Source organism: Chanos chanos, chromosome 11 (assembly GCF_902362185.1).
Source record: "Chanos chanos chromosome 11, fChaCha1.1, whole genome shotgun sequence".
Classification (NCBI taxonomy): Eukaryota; Metazoa; Chordata; class Actinopteri; order Gonorynchiformes; family Chanidae; genus Chanos; species Chanos chanos.
The window spans coordinates 11,482,552-11,507,789 of NC_044505.1; the positions used below are offsets into that span (position 1 = coordinate 11,482,552).

Here is a 25,238-nt window from a genome sequence, read left to right on the forward strand (position 1 = left end):
ATACTGTTTCCATTCTAATGAATACAAAATAAGCCTGTGGAAATCGGTGGTTGCCTGAACTGACTATGAAAGGTAAATGAGTGGTTCTGTCAGTCCTGCACACTGGACAGCGCAATGAAAAAGAGAGAGTGAGATGGAGGAAGAGCTGGTGAGGTCTACTGTATTCACTACACACAGTGTCACAACCCTAATTAATCGTCTACCTAATTTTGGGCCCTGTCATTTGGCATACGCCGACAGATGTGTGTGTGTGTGTGTGTGTGTGTGTGTGTGTGTGACAGAGAGAGAGAGAGGATGAGTGATCCACTTGCCTAAACCTGCTTTTATTGACTATGCGCCAGCACGTTTACCTACATGTTCTCTTCGAAAACACGTAGGTAAACATCTTCGAAAAACATGTTACGATTGTTCATGGATTGCCAATGCATTCAGAGCAGAACTTATATTCATTCGGAGCACATGTCGGACGTCATGAATCCATGTGTGAGAAATGGCTTATTTTCTTTCTTTACGGAGGTTATGTTCCTACTCTTTTTAGGTGTCATCCACTTGACCATCCACATTTCCTGTGCGCTTCTCATTTTCTCGTGGACATGCACCTGCTCCCTCAGGGTGATACTCTTGGGTTTGTCATGTCCTCTGGTTGCTATGTGACCGACTGGTAATCTTTCAGAAATCCTGTGAAAATGTAAACAGCCGCCAGTCTTTGCAGAACGTGCGGATTCCATTCTTTGATTTTTTTTTTTCTTTCGTTCTTGTTCGTCTCACTTTCTTTCCTTTTCGGCCTTTTTCCTCTCGTCTTTTTTTTTCTTTCTCTCTTTCTTCCATTCGTCTTTACTAGAGACGTGCTGGTGTTTAATTTACGAATTTTAGAAGTGTGAGCGATTAGCCTTTGCCAGCCAAATCTGATATGAAGTCTTGCTTTAGCAGTTAGCCACACATATCTAGAGCTAGGTGTAAAACCTTTTACAGGGTTTATCTATGGTTCAAAACTGTTTCCCCACATACGGTCCCTGTCTGTAGAAGTGGAACTGTTTCCTCTCCTTTTCTCCACTTTCGCATACCCACATTGTCCAGAATGTGAATTTTATCTAAAGGGAATCCCCCCCACCCCCCCCACCCCCCCCTCATTGTTGCGTTCTCGACTTGAAACAGCTCTGCTGGTAGAGGCTAAATGTATATTAAAATTTTGAATGAACATTACTAATAGCTTTTTTTTGTTCTAAATTGAGGTATTGCAGCCAATTAAATGCATAAAACAGACATCAGATTATTGTTTTCAAATATATGTGCTTGGTGTTGAAACTTAATATATTGGCAAACATGGCGTAAAAAGAAAGTAAATTGTTTTTGGGGTTTTTTTGTGTGTTTCTAGCATAACCTAGCATCCACGTTCACAGTAAAGTTGTACCCTAAGTCGCGACAGGAGCTGCTGTCTCTTGTTTATGTGACTTCCATTAGGATCTGAATTCAAAATTTGTATGCGCCACCAAAGATTTAACAGTAACCCAGGCCGTCACTGCTTGAATATACTGATATTCACCACATAATCGTCAGTCACACCATGGTGTCCAAGGTCTTTTTACACGAGAGAATGTTTCAATGGAAAATTCCCTCCCTGTGTTTATAAACCGTAACAATTGGTTTCATGAATCATCCGCTGCCTTTTCAAAACGACTGCCAACATTCATTCCCTGCAAAGGTTGGTTACACCAATAACCATAATATATGACTCTTGTTTGAGGAAACCACACGCCGTGAGATTATCGCGTGGTTTTTGAGAGGTTGCGGAATAGTTTCAAATGACCCCTCCAGACAACCTGTCACACCTGCTATTCTCTACTTCAATTCACGTCCCGTCACCCATAGAAGAATTCTCCCTTTGCTAATATTGGTTTTAAGCTTTGAGACAGGCTATTGCCATTTATATGCTTAAGACCATTTTCGTTGGTACAGAACAGAGAAACAGTGCACGAGCCACTGTTCAGTGACAAACAAGATCCATAAAAGTATTTCAGCTCCGTCGGTTACACAGCAGCCCGTAATGTTGTTTTAATGACGCGGAATGTCGGAATTTCTCTCAACGCGTTTGCAAAGTCGCTCATGGCTGAGCTGCGTATAGGTGCTTATACGTCAAAATAATTAAGATCTTCCATATAGACAGGCTAATTGATAGATTGTAGGACATGAGAATTTGCATTCTGTTCATTAGACCCTGTGTGAAGAATGAGGGTTCATAATTATATTCAGCGTTTATGTGCCGTTCAAACATTCTTCGTTATCTCTACAGCTCAGCCTTCGACTCTTCGCCACACTTTGAGCGTTTGCGTTCCTGCCAAGGTTCAGATTTATGGAACGCTGATAGAGTAGCTGTTTCAAGTGTTTCTGCCTCATGACTGGGAAAAACAAAGCTATTCCAGTAAGGCTTGCTCTGTGTGTGTGTGTGTGTGTGTGTGTGTGTGTGTGTGTCTGTATTTGTTGAGTTCCCCACCTATGTTGTTCCACGCCTGCAGACGGCTTGTATATTTTGGCATGTTAACACATCTTACCCCTAAACTGTTTGTCTCATTCCTCAGGAAACTGTTTTTGCTTTTATTGCGTTTCTCCATGCGTATAATTACAGTCACTTTCGGTAATAAAAATTTATTTTTCTCCCTTCCCCTTGTAGCCTGTATCAAAATGCTCAGAGAAACCATTGCTTTTCACACTTATGTGTGAACTGTTAAATCAATGCTCAAGATAAAACAGGAATTAATTCTGCTCATTCTGTTGCTATTCTTTGCCTTTGCCTAATGGTGTTTCACATGGTGGGTTTTGTCAGCCATCTCTTTTAATTGATTTGCAGGAATGTGATGGGAACAAAGCACATATGGTAATAGCATTGATCTATCGGTAATGTAAGGGGCCAGATGTCTGTTTCCTGGTCTTGTTAATGAAAAGACTGTTCGCTAATTAAGAAGTGTGTGTCCATTCGTTACGCTCGCCCGAGGATGAATTCCCACTCGATGACATCTGCAGTTCTACTCAGTGGTTGGGGTCTGTAGAGGGCAGTACAACAAAGTTTATTTAAAAAAATCCAAATATTACTTCTGAAATAAGAAGCCATGCAAACAATTTCTGTATTGATTTTTGCCACAGCACTGATACTTGTATCCACCTAATGCGGCGTGTGTGTGTGTGTGGTTGTGAGAGAGAGAGAGAGAGAGAGAGAGAGAGAAAGAAAGAAAGGAAGGCGGGGAAGGGTAAATTGAAGTTATCTTGTGTTTTCAGCTCACCAGAAATGACCACTAACTACATTCTGCTGCTACTTCTACAGAACGTTTAAGCTCCTTTTTTTGGTCAATTCCTGCAGCAAAATATGGGTTTTTCTCTCAATTTTTTGTTTTTTTTCTGGAAAGGTCCATTCTGCCACTAACAGTGCAAAGTGCTTCCGTTACTTCCATGACCAGTTACAGTCATGTCTAATGAAAGGTGAGAATTCATAGAAATCAGGGAAACTTTTTTTTTTCTGTCCTATGTACTCCATGTATGCGCTCTGTGCTCCATGTCCGCTCTCATTCCATGATGAATGGATTCATTAATGAGGGGCTGAAAGAAAGAAGTCTCCCAGTGACCACAGAGTTAAAATGGGCAGGACCTCAGAGAAGCCTTAGGCCGTGCGACCTGCTAGCTTTCTCTTTTCATTTAATCAATAAACCATTAAAAGTTCCCTCAAACCTTAATAAGATGTTTTCAGTCACAGTCGATAGATAGGTAACCTTTTTCTGTGTGTTTATACACCCTACAACGACATGAAATATTAAGTTGTTTTTTTTTTTGTTACATTTATTTTTGGGATAAGATTAATCAAAAAATGCATGGAAAAAAATGAACTTATCTGGTTTCCGAATGCAATCTGCTTTGGAATGTTTGTCGCTGTGGAACTGTGAAGTGTTGGCCCTTGACTGAATGCAATACAGAGTGGCTCTTGAGTCGTAAATGATTTCCGGGGTGAGTTGGACTTGAATCTGTGTTCAAAACATTCTGAATGGTGTCCTCTGATAGTAAGTACCCCGTACTTACACACAGACACACGCACACATCCCATACATACACGCAAACGTGTACAACTGAGGAAACGTCAAGTCAAGTGATTTCTTGATACTCAAGCAGTAATTTACTTCTATGACGTTTGGGCTGCACGTGCATTAGTCTCTCAGGCAAGAATCAGACTACGTGGGCGGAACGAGCCAGTGTCAGTAATGCGCAAGCATGGCTAGCGCACAAGGCTAATGCCGACGGGCGATTCAGATCCCGACACACGAGTGTATGTATCCCCTTGTTCATGACATCAATCGCCCTTCTGCCTCGTCCGCAGGTGTGGTAATTAGGTCGGGAGAACACTTATGGTTCGATATAGTCTAGAAACCACTGGGGACACATACCTATCTATTTAGCTCAAGCCTTTCGACCAGCCGCGTTCAACAAATTGTGCCGGTAATAGCATCTGATTGCGTCAATGATGAAATACGAGACGTAAAATTTGCATTCGCATTGACGGTTTTCTGTCACGTGCTTGAGATGTTTCTGAGTCAGAAGAAAAACCATATCTCAAAAGATTTCAATGAAACTCAGATGGATAGTGTTGTCTTGCAAGAAATTGATCAAACAATAATCTAGGCCTATTTTAGCTATGATACATCACGTAATAATACTAAAGTTAACATAAATATAATAAAATGACGGAGTCCTAGAGCCTGATATGTTTCATGCTTCAAAGTCTGTGATGTCATTTAGTTATCATAGCACCATAATCATATGGAGCAGGCTAGTAGCAAACGTTGTATATATGACTCAAACAGCCCTTGATTATCAATAACATTGTAATGTATAATACATAAAGTAAATATATGTTGTAAACCTAGCCTGAAATGTACCTAGAGCAAATGCAGTAAACATCTTATCAGTGGCACAAACACTGTTTTGAATGTGTTTCTGTTGACTCAATGCTTCGGCATCCATGTGATATATGTGTTGGGTTTTGTGAAGTTTTATATTGATTTTCCTCCCTTGTTCAGCTAACTGATGCATCATGTTTGAGGCCGCTGATCTGGAGTCAGTCACAACTCTCTACTTATAAAATGCTCCACAACAGTCATCTTTGGTCTACTTTAACCTTAAAATGAACTGAAGTGACCCAGGAGCGTGGAAATTTACATAACAGAGGAACCGGCAAAACATGGCTAGAGAACAACGTGGACATGTGATCAGTAGTTATCGATATCCCACCAAAATAAAAGATGCGTCATAATGGATGTCTTTTGTGTGTAGTTGACGACCAATGTAGTTAAGGAAATCACAGATGGATGTTGAATTCAGCCTTAAATTCTACAATTTTTATGTTTTTTCCCCAAGGGTGCTGCTATTAATTATTATTTATTTGTTTGTTTCTTTGTCTATTGTAGGAAGAAAAAGATTTATCACTCACAGGATTGATTTTTTTTTACTTAGATTTCAGCCTTTTACTGATGCAGTTCTGCTGTCTGTACCCCCACTGATCTTGGCTCACTCACCAGTAAAATCTGATCATCTGTAATTCCTAAAAACAGTTTATCTTGCGGTCTCATCCCTTTGAGAGGGCCAGTTAGTCCCAGGAGACAATGCTCTAAGTCTCTGGCGATGTTTTGCACTTCAGTGTCCTTTCTTGTCTGGTGTTTAAATTTTGAATGTGATTTTGAATTATTTGAGAAATGCGAAACTGTTGGAGACTAACATGCCTTTGATTTGGGGCAAAAAAGAAGCTTCTGGTACTTACTCAGCCATCATACACGTAGAGATACATGCCTTTACAACACTGCTGTAATATATTCAGAGTACAGTATATATTTGAAAACCTTTTCTGATGTTTAGATGAAAAAAGTCGTAAATTCTCTGGTAGTATTTCAGTAATGCTGTCCACTTTCTCTCTGCTGTTGTTCTGTCTACGTCCAAACCCAAATGTGCTTCATTTGGGAAGACCACAATTAGATAACTCATCGGCTTAGACGGCGACTTTTATTTTGATACAATCTTTGTACTTTGCACCCTCGAGGTTGACGTGCGACGCGAGAGAGTTGTTGGAAAGTAAGTAGCCTAAGTGCATGCGAAAGTGGTCTTAGTCTTAAGAATGCACTTATCAAACTTCATTCGCAAATCAGCACTCCGCTAATTATTGCAGATGTGACAAATTGCCTGCTATCTCAAGATTTCTTTACCCAATAAATCGCTCTGTCGGTCGTCGATCGAATTCAGTGCTTTGCTCATGTGATTTTGTGTGTGTGTGTTCGTAACTTGCGGTTTCTCTGTCCAACGGAGGCCTATTTTGTTGGGAGTTTTTTTTTTTTTTTGTTTGTGTGTGTGTGTTGCTGAATTGAATTATTCTTTGTGGCCTTTTCAAAGTATTTCTGGCGCTCTCATGCCTCTGCTGCTGCGCTGAAGCGGTTTCTTTGTAATAACTGATTCATTTAACTGTCCATGATGACAATTGATAAACATATGAATGAACGTCCGTTGCTCTCACGAAATTTCACTTCTATTATCAACCCTAGGTGTTACTTCCAGTTAACACATAGGAGTCACCAAGCCTTGTCTCTGGTCCCTGGGGCAGGCTAAAGTCTGTTTGCTGGGAGACAAGCGCCCCCTCTTTCCTTCCAAACAAAGTCATGGTTTTCCCGAAGGAGGCCATCCTATCATGTATCACGGGAAATAGATACACACCATCAAACAGCAGCTCGGTTAAACATGAGATTCCATCAAATGCAATTTCACTTTCTGTGGTTGTGGCATGTGCTCATGTCTGCTGTCCACTCGGGTTAGCAACCTTTTTCATGATTTGATCTCTAGTCACGTTCGGGTCAGAGGAGAGGAGAATGGGTCGACTGGACGGCAAAGTGATCGTGTTGTCTGCAGCTGCGCAAGGAATCGGAAGAGCAGCGGCCATAGTAAACCCTGTTATTTTTTATTTTTATTTTTTTTATCTAATGATATTTTAAACACACAGGAGACTCAAACATATGATTGTTATTGTACAGTATTGCAAATTTAATGTAGACACATTGTGGTCATGTCGGTTTATTACACATCTTAATGACGAAACAAATCTCATCACCCCACAAGCACCCCACTGATTGCTTTGTTTTAATTGGGAGAGAGAGAGGGAGAGTGATAGAGAGAGAGGGAGAGAACAGGAAAGGAAAAAATCCTTTGGTAAAAATCTGACTAGTAGGCAACAGTCTGGTCACATGGCAACAAATTAATAAACGAATTCACAGCTTGTAAAGTTACATGAGTAAATTTTTTTTTTGTCTAGGGGACTGCGACTATAAGATTAGAGTGGTATTATGTGAATCAATCAATTTTCAATTTGGGGTAGATGTCTCTGTTTAATAATAGAATATCCATTGTGTAGCTACAGGCTGTTTGGAGACTTTGAGCTGATTGTGTGAATCAGCCAGTGAATAACGTATTGCGCAAACAGTTTATTTTTTCATGACAGAATTCCATTAAAGTGTTGAAGAACCATAGTGCAACAAACATTTGCAGTGTTATGTTGTGTTATTAGTAAGTCCATATAAAATTCTCTGTCACTTTGAAGGTGAGAGAAGTCTTGTAACCAGTTTGCCCCTTAGTCCTTAAGCAACGTGTAGCTTATGGGCGAGAACCGTGGACGTGTTGTAGAAAAATAACCTAACAGTGAACGAAACCCATTACCAAGACGGATTAAAAAACGCACTGCTGACCAGTTTATAATACACCAAGGAAAGTCTCTTCCATGAAAATGTCTTTATTGGGAATGTACAAGGTGGGAGGTGATGGGGTAAGCAGTGCATGACATTTGTGCTTGTGACTTTAAAATAGGCATGGCTGAAAAAAGAATTTAGACCCTTGTGCCAGTAAGTCAAAAGTATTTAGACTTCCTGTGGGGGTTAGCTTTGTTTCACTGACTGGTGGTTCCATCTATTTTGAGTTTGTCACATGCAAGTTTTGATTAAGCTCAAAGTTGAACATGCTTAAATTGTTGCATGGAAAACAGGTATAAGAATATGACATTGCAATTGTTTTAGGCCTTTGCCAAGGAGGGTGCACAAGTCGTGGCCACAGACATAAATGGAGAGAAGCTGAAAGAACTGGATGGCATTCCAGGTACAGTGACATTTGTCTGGCTCACTGCTGCCATCTATTGGACATAGGTCAACAGACAAGCTGGTTATGAAAAAAAAAGAAATTAATTAGTTTATTATGGGCTTTTATGTCTGCTTTCCCACCTCGATTTCATCTAACTTTGGTCATTCATCTTGTTTTGTGAGATGCCTTTTAAAACTGAAGTGACACTAACTGTCAGCTTTTTACCATGGCCAAAAATACATGAATGAATAAATAAACAAAAATAAATAAATAAATAGATAAATAGATAGATAGATAAAGTTAGCATTTTCCTTTTGAAACGTTGCTTTTCTGCTCTTGTGTTGCTCCGACTAGTCAGACGTCATGCCCATATATGGTCATATCTCCTATCAAACAGAGTAACATCAAAGGTTAATGCTATGCTTCTAAGCTTTCGATATATATGCCTCATCACTCACACACACTAATCTCATTCATTTGGACATTAATGGCTTCACGTGTCCCTGGGGGGTATTCCTACTCTCATTGCTCTTACCTTTCACCTCTGCAAGAGTGTTTTTTTGTGTTTTGCGTTGACTTTTTGTGCTTTTGAATTATTTATATTAAGGAATCAAGACCAAGCTTGTTGATGTAACCAAAAGGGACCAAGTGGAAGCTCTGGCTAAGGAATTTGACCGCGTGGACGTTCTGTTCAATGTTGCTGGGTAGTTGCTTTGAATAGTAAACATAATCACAGACACACACGCACACAAAAATGCACACTAATAGTGACGAACAGGCGAACAGGAACAGACTTTTCATATGCATTGCAAAAGCATGTTTTTATATCTGTGTGTGACTTGACACTTTTTAATTTGTCACAATAGCTTAACTCTCTTCTAAACACTCTATCTATCTATCTATCTATCTATCTATCTATCTATCTATCTATCTATCTATCTATCTATCTATCTATCTATCTATCTGTCTGTCTGTCTGTCTGTCTCTCTCAATTGTTTGTTCTTTCTTTCTTTCTTTCTTTCTTTCTTTCTGCCCAGGTTTGTCCACCATGGCTCTATACTGGAATGTGAGGAGAAAGACTGGGATTTTACTATGAACGTGAATGTCCGTAGCATGTACCTGATGATCAGAGCTTTCCTGCCCAAGGTGACCTTCCCATTGTCCTCTACAGGATTATCTTATCCTGCATGGCCTACCGCTTTGTTCTGTTTATCCAGAGAAAGAGCAGTTCTGTAGGCAGAGCCATGTTTCTCCCCTTTTAACATGCCATCAGATTAACGTTGCTACGACACAAGAGTTTAACCCATAATCCTCCTTTGAAAAGCAAGCACTGACAAATTGCCCTGTAGTGGACAATTGTCCTCTCGCTAAATGATTCTGATTACTAAAGACAACGGTCAAAAAAAAAAAAAAAAAAAATCCACAAAGCGCCCTTTGGCTTAAATGAATGAGAAAGGATTTCACTGTACCTATCTGCTTTGAAACTTGTTCTGCCGAAGAATGAGCATGAACCTTAAATCCACCGTAAACTCTCTGACCTTTGTTTCAACTCAGATGTTAGCTCAGAAATCTGGAAACATCATCAACATGGCGTCGGTGGCATCTAGCATCAAAGGTAAAGTTGCTTTTACACCGATAAGAAGCAACAAAACTACAGTGAGTCACAAAACCCAGCCCATATTGGTTCTACAGTAGAACATTCATAACTTACAATCAATATACTTCTTTCTGACTCAGTTCAGTCAGCGATACTAAATACATTACCCACTTTTTTTCTGTTGTGCAGCTGTGACTGGGACCATATAAAATATGAATAGTTCTTTCTTTATTAATTTACTGAATATCAGGGTTAGGTAGGTTAGGCACATAATTTGAAAAGTTTTGGATGTATACTCTTCATGTATTTGTTTTTCTTACATATGAAATATAGGTGTGGTGAACCGTTGCGTTTATAGCACCTCCAAAGCCGCTGTGATTGGTCTAACCAAATCAGTGGCAGCAGATTTCATTGAGCAAGGGATTCGGTGTAACTGTATTTGCCCTGGTATGTTGCTTCAATTATCTTTTCAATACTAAGTGAACTGATACTATTTTTCAAAAAAAAACTGTCATCAAAACTGTTAAAATGATTACACCTTACTGTCATTAAAGCCTAATTTCACTAAAAATAGCATTCACAATTTTTCGTACCATCTACAAAACCAGCAATATGGTCAACTATTTATGCAGATTTGAGATTGATCTGTTGATCAAATTATGAGTACTGCATATACAAAAAAAGATATACAAAGGATTTTCATAATACTGGTCCACTGTTGAATGTGTTGCGGGTTTCATTTTACAATCTACTTTTTTTTTATCTGCTATGTAGCCTCAGAAACATTGTGATATTATTAATTAAAGCAGCTATCCTAGTCAGAGGAAGCCCTTGGTAATAGATATGACTTTGACTTTCCATTTGTTGGGAAAGACTAATGCATTGTTTGAAATGAGGAAAAGGATCGAGCAGGACCGACCGTAGTTTCTGACCAATCTGAGCATTCATTGTGGTAATTTGGTCATTGCCGTGTATCTGCTGTGGTGCTAAGCGTTCTGGTTTTGTCTCCACAGGGACAGTGGACACACCGTCACTCAGAGAGAGGATCAATGCCAGGCCTGATCCTGAGCAGGTGCGTATTTCCGTCCAATCGCTGTGTCTTCAGAACCGTCCAATCCCAAATTCCTCTTCCTTCTCTTCTTCATCTGTCATCCGAGGAAGAGATCTTGAATGACTGGATAGGTTAATCCAAGACGGTAGACTTAGTTGCTAAACCAGTTGTCACCTATTTTAGTCCTTTCTCACCAAGTCCTGTCCTCTGCAGGCCTCTATGGGAAAGTTATTGATATGACTTTGGGACTTAGCCTCGACTCGCAGTTTACCTTAACAAGCCTGATATGTTACATACTGTACCTTTTGCACTATGCCATAGCATTGCTCTGTTGCCATTATGTCTGGCTCTCGTCTCCTGTTCTCAGGCTCTGAAGGACTTTTTGGCCAGGCAAAGAACAGGCAGGATGTGTACTGCTGAAGAGGTGGCCCACTTGTGTGTTTATCTTGCATCAGATGAGGTGAAGATACTCTTTCTCTCTCTCTCTCTCTCTCCACATACACACACATATACACAAATGTGTGTGTGTGTGTGTGTGTGTGTATATATATATATATATATATATATATATATATATATATATATTGCTCTATTACTGGTTCAAACTCTGGTCAGGCACCTCTGTGTGTATCACCAGTCTAATGGAACACTGTGTAATTTGACAATGAGTGTGCATTAATCCTCTTCCAGTCTGCTTACGTGACCGGGACAGAACACATCATTGATGGAGGATGGACGCTCTGAGGAACATAAACAGGAGGGCCTCCCAATGGAGCTGACTCACATTTGAAAAATGTACTAATCTGCTATAGAATAATTGCTTCAGCTGCGCCTAACATCACATAACGTCTTTGTACAACCCCCCCCCCCCCCCCCCCCCCTAAATTTAGTGGTTTTTGCAACCTGAAATCCTGAAATTGTATTTGACAATAAAATGTAAAATGTTACATATAAAAATCAGTTATGGATCATTTATGATTTAGAATAAAACGGATGTTGCAAAATAAACGTTCTATCCGACAATTGTCATGATTTCCTCAAATATAACTTGCTACCTGCATGTAATATTACTTCTAAACTCCGTGTGGCACATAGTTGGACAGTACTAATCTCCTTTACTCCCACTTGGTCCATCTGTGACTCTGAGCTATCTTAGTTTACATGCAGCAGCAAAATGCACCTGGAAAACACTTACTCTGAAATAAAGTGAGTATCTTTTCCACTCTTATGTACTACAAACCATATAACAATTTCATTGATAGTTACTCTCAGGTCAACTGACGTTAGCTTAAAATTAGCCAGGGAAACATTTGTCGTTATGATGCAAAGGAGTTAACCCCTGCTAGCTAATTTAGCAACTAGCTAATCTGTCTTTGTAAATATGACCTCAGTAGTGCTGTACAAATATGATTGCAAACCGTTGTCTTTTTGTGTCCTGTCAGAACGTTTACAGCTCATTCTCATTCTCTAATTTAGCTCGCTTGCTGAATGTAATGTTGTAATGGGCTGAAGTCTGTCTTCAGGTAGTCAGTTCAATTAGTACTAGCTAACACTTACTGTGAGAGCTGGTAAACATCGACCATATGTCCAGCTGTCAACCAAAGAGCCATATGGTCTTCCAGAGTAATACACAAGCTTTGATTAGTGTGTTAACGTTCGTCTTTGTCAAAATCGGATTACCTTGTTCGTTTAACTACGTTATCTAGCTAGCATGCTGTTCAGTAAAACAACTACAGCGTCGAGTAGGGAGACACTTTAATTTACGATATCTAAAAGAAAGTTGTTGTTGTTGTTTTTCTTACATTTCTGCGTTGAGCTGTCGGTGAATCAAACACAGGTACACTTTTGTCTCGGACTAGGTACGTTATAACGTTTAAGGACATTGTACATTGAAACAGCGGGTATTGTTTCCAAACTTGTGGCTTTAACGATACGAATACACTCCCAGGTGAACTCTTGAATGGAAAAGCCCAACGTCGGGGGCCAATCGTACAGCAGCAGCTCTCCAATGGGTAGTGTGTGAACGGTTCGAGTAAGATATTGACACACTGGTTATGCCATGGACGAGGTCCAGTCTAGACCCATTTCTGCTCACTCTACATATTCTCAGAAGACGGATGATGGAGCTTCTGTCATTGGAAACCACTCAGAGGTAGACCTTGACATTTTGTGCTGTATTGAACATTTTGGAATTGGGGTTAAGGCATCTGGTAAAGAAAAAGGCTTCAGGAAATATGATGAGATCTTGAAATAGTGTCGTTTGAAACCTAGTAACATCACACATGACAGTTGTCGTTTTCCTTAGCAGTGTAGACGCATGAGACATGTATTGATGAAATGAATGATGTTTTCTGGAGTTACATGTTATTATGTGGTTAGTCATAAGGACTTCTAGATACTGATTGTATTTTGCTTATGGAAGTTATACAAATCACCTTTGTCATCATGTAATTACACAAGCATTAAATCAGATTTGTATGATAATATACAACAAGGAAGATGGCAAGTAAACAATGTATTAAACTGTAGCTTTGCTACAGTTTGTATTATTCTATAACATAGATGATAGTGTGATATTTATGTTTAACAGATAACTTCAAACTTTAAAAAAACGTAGTCAGTATCAGAGCATTTGAAAATGTCTGGGATTGATTTTTTTTTTATACATACAGCACTGTACACTATGAGTGATGGGTAATTTACCAGTTATTACTGCTACAAGTTCAGTGGGACTTCAGGTGCATTTGGGTGTTAGAAAGAAGGCAGCAAAACGACCGCTGGCATTGTTAATATACTCATTTTGCTCTCAATTATATGTGACAACACAGACTCTGTGCAAAAACAAACTCTTGTTTGTCTGTTTGTTTGTTTGTTTGTTTGTGTGTTTGTTTGTTCACCCCGCCACCAGCACCACCTCACGGTCAATCAGAGCGTGCAGGTGGTGGCCAGGCGTTCGGAGAGCCCCAGCGTAAACGAAGAGACGCTATGTTTGCCCCGCATTGTGCACTCTGTGGACGCCAGCACCAACACGGACCCGCCGCGCAGATGCTGTGGCAAGCTCCGTCGCATGTGCCCGTGCCCCCCGCGGGGGCTCCTGGCCTCCCTCATAACCAAAGGTCAGACTCAGACTACAGTAACGCGAAAAAAAAAAAAAAAAAAGGAGACCTTTGCATTCATTCAAAGGGCTCATTGTTACCGTAAGAACGCGACGCTGTGGCTATGTTTGCGTTTCGCGCTGTTTTTAATATCTATCTGATAGCTGCCGATCTGAGTGTGACGTCCGAGGACGTTTGGTGTTCTGTCAGCTGATATTAATAATCTGCTAATTGTCAAGAGATTAAGTTGTCTTTTTTATGTCATCAACTTAGAATGCTTCCGTACCCTTGCGCTGTTCGGAGGTCTTTCTGAAAGTTTGAGCGCGTGTCAGTCTAGCACCAGTAGCAGTCAAGCGAATGACCGACTGAGTTTTGCTTCAGGTACTTTTTCACAGTAAACAAACGTTTCAGAGAGTCGCTTGCTTCCGTATCTGTGTGTCCTGTGCTGTGCAGTTAGCCTAGCTTTAGTGCTTTTCGGCGTGGTGTGGTCCATCACGGAGGAGGAGTGTCTCCCAGGACACAATCTGTTCGGCATCATGACACTGTTCCTGTGCGCCATCACGGGTGGGAAACTGGTGGGACTCATCCGCCTCCCGAACCTGCCACCTTTCCCCCCGCTGCTGGGTAAGAAGCACTCTCTCTCTCCCTCTCTCTTTTTCTCTCTCTCTCACTCTCTCTTCTCTCCCTCTCTCTCTTCTCTCCCTCTCTCTCTTCTCTCCCTCTCTCTCTCCTGCTCCCTTTGTCTTTCTCTCTCTCTCTCTCCCTCTCTCTCTCTCCCTCTCTCTCTCTTCTTTCACTCTCTCTCTCACTCTCTCTTCTTTCCCTCTCTCTCTCTCTCTCTCTCTCTCTTTCTCTCTCCTGCTCCCTCTGTCTTTCTCTCTCTCTCTCTCTCTCTCTCTCTCTCTCTCTCTTTCTCTCTCCTGCTCCCTCTGTCTTTCTCTCTCTCTCTCTCTCTCTCTCCCTGTCACTCACACTCTTACACACTTATTTCTTTGAAGAGGAATATGTGCAACAACTTGCTCTTCACACCTTATGGTAAAATCTCCCAAGTCATAACAAGGGTATTATGGAGTTTTGGATCAGTGATTATATATTCATTTTTATGAACATGCAACATGTGGTAAAAGAGGGCTTTGGAAAAACACGGTCGTTGAAGTGGTTTTACGACACGGTCGCTTAGCTCTGGAGCTGGACCGGTTGCAAACGGAGGTCTGATTAAGGCAACGCAGAAAGATTAGCAGATGATAAACACCAGATTTGATACTTTGACATTTTACAATCTCAACAGTCACAAAAAGAAATGCGGACTTCAGATTCCGGTCCGTTCAGAGCTGCACAATCATATCAGCGTAATCCACCGACGAGATAAAAATAGCTCTCAGGCGGGGCGTCGTCTCCTTTGTGCGCGGGGGGCCCGGCCCTTAGAGGTGAGACACACGGGAGTGGCGTCTCACTGGTACAAGTAAATCACATCCATCCAAAATTTGTCAACGGGTTCAAGCCCAATGTTCTATCATTGAAATAAAGCCTCACGCACACATTGTCATAAATGCCCCCATATGAACGACTTTATAAGATCCACAGGAAATGAAACAGCAATCCGTGCCTTGTGGGAGTCCGTAAAGATCGCATTAGTTTGTGTAAAGTAAACAAATCAGTCGATTTCGGAACGTTTATGACGCCATACGGAGCCTTATCGTCGGGGACCCATGTCCCTATTACACAGAGTGACATTTTCTTCTCGTCACTCACTGCCCTGCGACGATAGCGCTTCCCTCTCTGTTGACTGTACACAACACTGTATCGCTTTAACCAGCAGAGGCTGTTTAAGGTAAGGGCCTGGCCCCGCGCTCTTCAGTTAAAGTACTTTCACTGTTTGCTTACCCTGATAATACAGCAGATTGCTGAATTAAAATAAAAACAAAACAAAACAAAAGAAAAAAAAAACCCAATTTGATAACTGTGCTTAGCACAGAGATTGTGTTGAGGTGGAGTACAATACTTTCTTTTTTTTTGTTGTTGTGAGAACAGCTCCGTTGAACCCTGCACAGAGTATGCTTTTCTTAATTCGGTGTGCAAGAAAAAAAAAGTTTGGAAAGTTCTTAGCTTTTCCGTCATCACAAGAGAGGAAGAGTAGATGGAGGTCTTGATATGAGAGCAGGGTTGATTTGAATCATGAGTTCCCAGAGGACTTTTCTTCTTCTTCTTCTTCTTCTTCTTCTTCTACTTTTTTTTTTTTTTTTGAAAAATCTGACATCAAAAGGCTGGACCCAGTTAACCAGCAAGAATGTGCCTGTTCTCCAATTTAAGTCCAAATTAATAGCTCTAATTCGGTTACAAAGCCGACACACAAAAAAAAAAAAAAATTCCTGCTTGCCTTGCTTCACTTTAATGCCGTGTCCCCGGGCAACCGGAGCCAAAAAAAAAAAAAAATGAAAAAGTCATTAAGGTCAGGACAAAACTTTTGAAAAAAGTACAAAAGGCTCTAACTTTTCACTCTAGTTTATTTAAGTGAAGACCTGCTTTGAAATTTCTAGGAGAGAGAGAAGAACCTTGATTAGTCTGTGTCTGACTCTTTGTGAAAATTATTCTTGAGTTGTTCTTCAATACACTCCGCGAAAACTTGGAGTTCAAAAATAAATAGATTAAACTTGAACTCCGTGTACTTTTCCCACACAGAACAATAATTTCTGTATTTTGACAAGGTGTGTCTCTTGCAATGAGAAACGTCTAAAGCTTTGTGTCTGAGTCTCAGTTTCGTGTGTGTCATGTGTGTGTGGGAGTAAGAGTGTGTGTGTGTGTGTGTGTGTGCGCACGTAGCGAGTGTGTTTGTTTTTCTTCAGGCTTCCAGCAGAGGTGTGTGAAAGAGAGTCTAAAACATTACACAGTACTGTTTATGTTCACAGTGGTTTGGAGTCAGTTCTGTCTGTGTTGTCTACAGGCATGCTGCTGGCAGGGTTTCTCCTCAGAAACATTCCCGTCGTAACGGACGCCGTCCGCATCAACCACAGGTGGTCCGCCTCCCTGAGGAACATTGCCCTGGCTGTCATTCTGGCCAGAGCCGGACTGGGATTGGACGGCTCGGTATGTCAGTCATGCTCTCGCCCCGCCCCCGTTAGAATATGACACTGTAATGTATGTGTTTTCACGTTCCTCGATCTCTCTCTCTCTCTCTCTCTCTCTCTCTGTCTCTCTATGTGTGTGTGTCTGTGTGTTTTCAGGCTCTGAAGAAGCTGAAGGGGGTGTGTGTGCGTGTGTCTTTGGGGCCTTGTCTAATAGAAGCCAGCACCATAGCAGTGGTGTCACACTTCCTAATGGGCCTGCCTTGGGTCTGGGGCTTCATATTAGGGTAAAACGAAACAAAACAAAAAAACAAGCAAACATTCACTTTACTTTTCCCAATATAGCTGTAAGATCCACTCCTAATGGTTCGGCCACAGAATCGTGGCTGTGTTCGTTAATGTCTCTCTCTCTCTCTCCCTCTCTCCCTCTCCCTGTCTCTCTCTCTCTCTCTCTCTCTCTTTCTGTCTCTCTCTCTCCCCTCTCTCTGTCTCCCTTTCTCTCTCTCTCTCTCTCTCTCTCTGTGCTACAGGTTTGTTTTGGGTGCCGTGTCTCCTGCAGTGGTGGTGCCCTCCATGTTACTGCTGCAGAAAGATGGGTACGGGGTGGAGCAGGGTGTGCCCACCCTTCTCATGGCTGCTGGCAGCTTTGACGACATCTTGGCCATCACTGGATTTACCACCTGCATGGGCATGGCCTTCGCCACGGGTACGGAGAGAGAGAGAGAGAACGGAAAACCGACTTCACGGTGCCGGTCTAGTGACTAAAAATATAAAGAAACGAACCCTGTAAGATACATCGGAACTAGTAACGCTTCAGCGAAAGCCCGCGGCTGTAATACCGCATCACAGCTGAGCAGACCACATTGTTTCTTTCTCTTTCTTTCTTTTTTTTTCAATTGAGGAGCATATAATATGTTCCTGAAGAGATCTATAGTACAGCTCACGCCAAATTACTTACTTTACGATTTGTTGGATATCGTTTTGAAGTCATTTTGTGACATCATAGATGTAAACTATTACTTTTTGTAATGAAGTGAACATATATAGTGTCACCAAATGACAGTTATTCTCAAACTTTATACAACTGTTACAATAGTTTGAAAGCTTTAACAACAGCCCCCCCCCCCCCCCCCCCCCCCGGCCACCGTGGTTATCTGGCTGTGCAGACGCTTTTAACAATAGGGATTCGATGCACTCCACTTGCTGTGTTGAGTGTGATCTTGAGTTACAGAGCGTTAACGTCTGAGTTCTCAGAGCTGGGAACAGTGGGAAAGCAAAGGCCTAGATTTGACCTGGTCGGACTGTGGCCTCCCAGTTGTTTCCAGTTCAAGTTGTCAATCATTATAACGTTCGCCTTTTCACAACCAGTGGCATGCATCCAATCCCATCGGACAGAGCTCCTTTGAGGTCATAACATGAGGGTAAGGGGGGGGAAAAAAGATCCTTACCGTGAGGTGCATGTAAAGACATGCCTGGAGTACACGTGTTTGACCATTAGGTGGCACTGAAGGGCTTTTGCAAACTTGCTTTCCTGCTTTGCCAGCCGTTCACTTTGCTCAGCAGGGCATTCAACGCATGCAGCGAGTCTGCAACAGAATCTCTTTGCAGCATGCATTATTAAGTTTTCCAAAACTGCAAATTCAGTTTATCCTTATGACTCATTCATTTACAGTACTGATTTTTTAAAAAAAAAACGTATTAGTAGCCAATTTTAATTCTTGATTAATGACATCTGTTTCATCTCCGGCTCTTTAAGTCTGACAGCGATTCTGACAGAAGTTGATAAGAAAGTTTTCTTCATGGTGTGGTTAAATGTGTGTCTCTCTCTCTCTCTCTCTCTCTCTCTCTCTCTCTCTCTCTCTCTCTCTCCCCCCTGTTGTCCTCTGAAGGCTCTACGTGGTTTAATTTGTTGAGGGGGGTGCTAGAGGTTTTGGGGGGGATGGCTGCTGGGGTAGCTCTGGGTTTCTTCCTCCGTTACTTCCCCAGCAGAGATCAGGTCAGTGAATGTATGTATGTGTGTGTGTGTGTGTGTGTGTGTGTGTGTGTGCGTGTGTGTGTGTGTGTGTGTGCGCGTGCTCAGTCAGTCTCTGTTAGCTGCCTGTCTATGTGTATCATTAACGTGTGTGTGTGTGTGTGTGTGTGTGTGTATTTGTGTGTGTTTTTGTGCTTGCTCAGTTGGTTTATGTCAGCTGTCTGTGTGTATTGTTAACGTGTGTGTGTGTGTTTGTGCACGCTTAGTTGGTTTACGTTCGCTGCCTGTCTGTGTCTGTGTGTATTGTTGACATGTGTGCATGTGTGTGCTTGTGCATGCTCAGTCAATTTATGTTAGCTGTCTGTCTGTGTATATTGTTAATATATGTGTATGTTTGTGTGTGTGTGCACATGCTCAGTCAGTTTATGTTAGCTGCCTGTCTGTGTGTATGGTTAATATATATATGTGTGTGTGTGTGTTCATGGTCAGTCAGTCTATGCTAGCTTGCTGTCTTTGTATATTGTTAACATATGTGTGTGTGTGTGTGTGTGTGTTTGTGCATGCTCAGTCAATTTATGTCAGCTGTCTGTCTGTGTATATTGTTAATATATGTGTATGTTTGTGTGTGTGTGTGTGTGTGTGTGCTCAGTCAGCCTATGTTAGCCTCCTGTCTGTGTATATTGTTAACATACATGTACGTATTCTCTGTACCGTGGTCCTGATTAAAACTAGTCTTGCACTGAACTGCGTTTTTAAATTCAGAGTTTGCCTTCATGGTGTCGTTTAGCATAACACTGGACACAAGCCTGGTCTGAGAAAAGAGCTCTAGGCTTGTATTTGTGCACTATAAGCATAAGACTTACAGTCTGATATATTGAAGAAGCAGGAACCTACAGGCCTGCCTCTTTTTAAGACTCTCACTGACTCTTAACTTTGACACATTGCTCTCTCCCTTTCCCAGTTTGGTTAGGCAATGTGCTACAGACAGTAAGGCTGTCAGTGTAAATGTGTTCCGTGTGAGTTTGTTTGGTTTCTCTGTGAACTAATATGAAACTACAAGTGGCATTTTGGCTTTGAAGCCGATTTTGTAGCCTGTAAAACGTGTTTATTTGTATCTGTGTATATTTTGTGTGTGTGTGTGTGTCTCTCCACTGCAGAAACACTTGGTGATGAAGCGGTCCTTCCTTCTGCTGGGTCTGTGTGTGTTCGCCGTGTTTGGCAGCAACGTGGCCGGGATCCCGGGTTCGGGCGGGCTCTGCACGCTTGTTTTGGCCTTCCTGGCGGGACTGGGCTGGAGAAAGGCGAAGGTCAGGGTTCTCTGCGGTTCTTTTTTCGCGAGCAAAAACGGACCGGGCCCCCCCCCGGCGCCGTCGCGTTGACACAGCTGCGCTGGCGCTCGGGCTACCGAAACTCTTATCTTACACCCACAGCCACACCCTCCCCCACCCCCACCCCCTCTTCTCTTCTCTTCTCTTCCTCTTTTTCTCTCATTTCTCTAATTAAAAAAAAAAAAGCATGTGCGAGAACTTATAGACAACCTCTGTGGTGAGCAGTTTTTGTTTTTGTTTTGGCCCCCTGATCTCTCTGGGTTTTCCCACATACGCAAAAACCAGTTTCCTTTGAAAGATAAAACATCTCTTCAAAAGTGTTTTAATGACAAGCATCTATCTTTCGACAGAACCCTCTAATATATGCATCTGAACATGCTTAATCAGGGTAGAACTAGAGTTATTGAAGCATATGTTGTCTTTGAATGATTCATATGTTTTGCATTGCATGTGCCCCTCAGATTTACCCGCAGTAAGGTCCATTTATTGAGTTTTTTTGATGAATGGAACAAATCAGATGTCTTGTGTAAGCTCTGTAAACAAGGAATGCAGTTCTAGGAAAAAGACATTGGTGAAAATACTATTTTCACTTCTCATGTTCAGTGTAGCAGATGTAGATAGATCTGTCTTTTCACCATTTCATCTATGTAAGCGTCATTTTAACTTGGTTGCACAGTGACAGTTTGTCTGTCATTAACGTCCTTTAACATCTCTTGGAACGCAAATTAAAACGTGTCTCACACAAACACAGGAACTTCACTGATAGGACCCTTTAAATGTTTCTATTTGGATCACGTTTAAAAGCTAGCTTCTGGAATTTTCTCTGGCCTTGCTCTGTTGAAACCTGTAAGGCATGAACTAACAGAAACATTGGTGCTGCTTGTGTGTGTGTGTGTGTGTGTGTGTGTGTGCATGCACTTGCACCTGTGTGTGTGTGTGTGTGTGTGTGTGTGGCTTCAGGTCCCGGTAGAGGGGGTGGTGGGACATGCCTGGGACATATTTCAGCCTCTGCTCTTCGGTCTCATCGGAGCTGAGATCACCATCACGAGTCTGGACGCCAACAGAGTCGGTGAGCGTCCGATAACTGAGCATCGTTATCAACCGAGTACCGTTATAATAATCAAAAGAACAGAGCAGACACTCTGTGTTTGAGTCATATCATAGCATTCATGTCCTTTGCATCAAGACAGTTCTGAATGTAGGCTATTAAAATGCGTCATTCGCTCTTTACTAAAATGACGCATAGAACATGGGGCTGAAAATCACGTTGAAGTTGTCTGACTCAAACTCGTAGTCCATTCGTCAGCAGGTGCTGCTGTTCGATAGCTAACTGTTCAGCGTGTCTAGTTGACTGTTCTTTTCTCCTACAGACGTTTAGCAGTAAAACTCTCTCTCTCTCTCTCCCTCTCTCCCTTGTCCTCATAGGCCTTGGATTGGCAGCTCTGTTTATTGCTCTGACCGTGAGAATCCTCTTCACCTTTGCCATGGCGACGTGCGCAGGCTTTAACCTAAAGGAGAAGATCTTCATCGCTCTGGCGTGGATGCCCAAGGCCACCGTCCAGGTAAAGCACAGGTCACCAGAGAAGATCAAAGGGTTGAACCCCCATGGTGGTTCAGTGGGCTATCACAACTAAATCGGCAACTGAAAACTGATACCACAACCGAGGCCTACACCGAGCTACCGGCAAATCTTTGATTTCTCTTCCAGAACGCATTCTGTAGACATTGTACCTTTCTGACAAAATAAGAGTCTGGAGATTTAGAGGAATTCTGAGTGCTCCAGTAATAGTAGTGCTTTTGCAGATATCTCCGTTCATGCAGTATATAAGACATGCGCTCCTGAATGGTGGTCACATATTGATGCGTGAGCGTGTAAAAGTGTGCATTGGCATTGCGGTCTTTCTCCAGGCTGCAATCGGCTCCACGGCCCTGGACGTGGCTCGGAATAAGGAACAAGAGGAGCTGAAGAAGTACGGGATGGATGTGCTCACCGTGGCCGTTCTCTCCATCCTCATCACCGCACCCATCGGCGCCATCCTCATCGGCCTGACGGGACCCTGTCTCCTGCAGAAACCAAAGAACCCTGCCTGGGGTAACACACACACACACACATACACACACACATGCATGCAAGCACATAGACACGCCCATACACATGCACATATGCTCACATAGGCATGCACTTGCATGCACAAAAGTATGCACACACACACACACACACACACACACACACACTCACACACATGTACAAGCATGCACACAAATCCAGATATGCTCACATATACATGGGCCTGCACGCACATGTATACAATGTATACACATGCAAACTCTCACTCATGCATGTACACATGCTCTCATATGCACACACACACACCCCTCTTCAGTTGAATACATTTTTATTCTTACAGATCTTTTGACTCACAGTATTCCAGGAGCGTAATACGGAGGGTAGTTAATGTACAGCCTTATTGTGCTCTCTGTTTATGAGGCAATGGGATCTGACTGATGCACTTATTTTAAGTCGCTTTGGCTAAAAGCGTCTGCTAAATACCAAATTGCAAATTGTAAAAACCTAGCACAAGCATGACATAACACAGATCAGTCCTGCGTCGACTTCAGTCGATAAATGACGTCCCTCCTCTGCGTCTTTGAGGAACCCGTCAAATTTTGTCGCACTTCCCGATCACGAAAAACTCTTTGAGCCTCGTAGACACGGCCCCCTGTACGCGTAGGCCTATGCAACGGTTAAAAGAAAAGAAAACTCCCTGTTGCTTTCAGGGCCACTAGGGGGTGTGTTCAAAGTGCTTTGTCCACAATCTCATGACATCTACCACAGGGCGGAGAATTTGCATGGCCTGGAGAAGATCTTTGTTTGCTTTGTTGTGCTCCCGTTTATTTATTTATAAATTTTTTTTCCTCATCCATCCGAGGCTCTTGTTCACAGCTCCGGCTTTGAACTTTAGATATTATTTTCCATATTCTAACTGCCAAACGTCTCGGCGAGAGACAAAAGAAAAAAAACAAAAAACAACACTACACACAGTGTCTACCCAGGAGTGTCCCATTAGGAAATCATAGAGCTTTTTTTCTTTTCTTTTTAAATGAGTATTTAGACTTTTATTCGTTCCAGATAAAGATTTAGTCTATTCCTAGACTAATTTTCACTGTTAATGGGTATTCTCTGTTGAATAATCCTTTATAGTCCTGTACTTGATTTGATCTGTACTCTCTGAAGTTTACAAACTTTCATCATCTGTTCATTTTACAATCGAATGCAAACTAGTCTTAATCTTTTTCTTGGAAACCAGCCCATGATGTAGGCTGTTATCTGTTACATATCACATGAAACGTCTGGCTCGTATCCTAGCAACTACAGCTCTTCATCTGCTCGCAGATTAACAAATTACAGAATGACTTCTCAGATGAGGATTGATTTTCGGTTTGGGCTAAACTGGATTCCGCACGTAGATGATCCCTCCAGGACTAGTTCTAATGCTCGTTGAGGAAACCACTCAACATCGTGACTTGACTTAAACTGGAACCTCTCTCCCTCTTTAGGCCGAAGTTCTCCAACAAACTCGGAAACACCGGTGACCTACGAGAGCGCCATCTGAATCCGGGCGGAACCTTCCTGAATGCTTTGCCGCTTGCTTTCCAGGAGAAACAGTTCAGGAAGTATCACGCCCCTGGAAGAGAAGGCGAACAGCAAAGCTACTGCCACCATGGTCCTGTTCCCAGGGGAATCTCCCCGCCCCCCCCCCGTCCCTCAAAGTCACCCTCTCTCGTCTGACAACTTGAAACCCCCCCCCCCCGGTGTAGGGGGGAATCTCCATGTATATTTATAGTCGCTAGTAATTTCCAGTCTGACAGCTTGGGGCAACAGGCCAATGTTGAACCTCACTTTAGAATCTGATACCACTCAATTCTGCAACTGCATCAATAGCCCGCAAAACAATCATCATCATCAGTAGGTAAGAACAGTACAGTGTATACCCGTGGACGTGTTTTATAACGATGTTTTGGTAATACGTTACTTGAACTGTGCGTGGCGAGGTTGGTCTAAACGGCAGTCGGTCAGTAAAGGGCCGCGACAGCCTCTCCTTGACAAAGTACTCCTTGACAAACCACATTCTGTGTCTCCGCGCGGGCTGTGACAGAAGCGGTCATGACTGTGTGCCAGGTCAACAGGGACACCTTACGGTGTAACAACACGGCAGCGTTGGCTCTGTCGCCGATGCCTTCCGACTGGTGTGATTAGCAGCGTTTTTGTACTGAAAAGCTGAATGTGTCATAGGTTCTGACTGAGTAGGCGTATAAGAAAAAAAAAAAAAAAGAATGGATTTTTGTATTTATCGTTAGAGGTAATGTATTGTGCACTGTTTTCTTATATAATAATGCTCTAGCAATGACAACAGAAACTCTGGTCTCCTTGACAAAACAGCCATGACAAATGACTTGCAGAGAATGTTCTTCGAGTAATCCTGATTTTTTTTTTTTTTTAAATGATTATTTTATGAGAGGCACTTCACGAACGATGTTGCTGTTATGTCCAAAAATCTTTTCTTCCCCTTTACATTTCATATTTTCTTTGTATTATGAATGTGTATTGTTTACTTTGAATTTGTTACTACACAAGGTATCAGGAGTTATGTTGATAGAGATGTATTTTATCATGTATCTTGTTTTAAATGCCATTTCAATAGATTACAGAAAGACTTGTATCGCTATATACATTTTACAGTGTCCTGCTCGTAAGATTCATTTACCCAAATAAATTATTTTAAAAATATAAATTGAGTGGCCGGGCATCATTTTTACCCAATATAAATTGTCTTTTATTTCCGGAGCATAGGTATTTTATTATGAGTTTTAACAAGTATTTTTCAACGGCTGCACCACGGTGCTTCACAATGGGGCTGACAGAAGGCGATATTAAACCCATGGGCGTAGGAAAGGTAAAATCCCCGATTTCTCATTTGAAAGCATATCAT

At 41.9% G+C, this 25,238-nt stretch overlaps 2 protein-coding genes across 4 annotated transcripts; both read left to right on the forward strand.

Annotated features, from left to right (window-relative positions):
• The first annotated feature begins 6,070 nt into the window (after window positions 1-6,070).
• Window positions 6,071-11,663, forward strand: bdh2 (3-hydroxybutyrate dehydrogenase, type 2). The gene is made up of 10 exons (XM_030788366.1): window positions 6,071-6,102; window positions 6,862-6,959; window positions 8,082-8,160; window positions 8,750-8,846; window positions 9,180-9,288; window positions 9,697-9,757; window positions 10,073-10,186; window positions 10,753-10,811; window positions 11,158-11,250; window positions 11,481-11,663. The coding sequence occupies exons 2-10, from the start codon at window positions 6,888-6,890 to the stop codon at window positions 11,532-11,534; spliced, it is 738 nt and encodes a 245-aa protein (XP_030644226.1). The 5' UTR covers window positions 6,071-6,102; window positions 6,862-6,887; the 3' UTR covers window positions 11,535-11,663.
• Window positions 11,664-11,668: 5 nt separating this feature from the next.
• si:dkey-162b23.4 (sodium/hydrogen exchanger 9B2) lies at window positions 11,669-24,745 on the forward strand. Of its 3 annotated transcripts, XM_030788364.1 has the most exons (14): window positions 11,957-11,996; window positions 12,607-12,649; window positions 12,739-12,942; window positions 13,699-13,906; window positions 14,339-14,509; window positions 16,827-16,969; window positions 17,107-17,234; window positions 17,478-17,653; window positions 18,837-18,943; window positions 20,077-20,226; window positions 21,208-21,316; window positions 21,673-21,809; window positions 22,156-22,339; window positions 23,806-24,745. In XM_030788364.1, exons 3-14 carry the CDS (start codon window positions 12,850-12,852, stop codon window positions 23,859-23,861), a joined length of 1,662 nt encoding a protein of 553 aa, XP_030644224.1. In that variant the 5' UTR covers window positions 11,957-11,996; window positions 12,607-12,649; window positions 12,739-12,849; the 3' UTR covers window positions 23,862-24,745. The 3 variants fall into 3 exon arrangements, with proteins under 3 accessions (XP_030644223.1, XP_030644225.1, XP_030644224.1); XM_030788363.1 differs by having other exon boundaries at window positions 11,669-12,649; XM_030788365.1 differs by lacking the exon at window positions 12,607-12,649 and having other exon boundaries at window positions 11,669-11,996.
• Window positions 24,746-25,238: the final 493 nt, after the last annotated feature.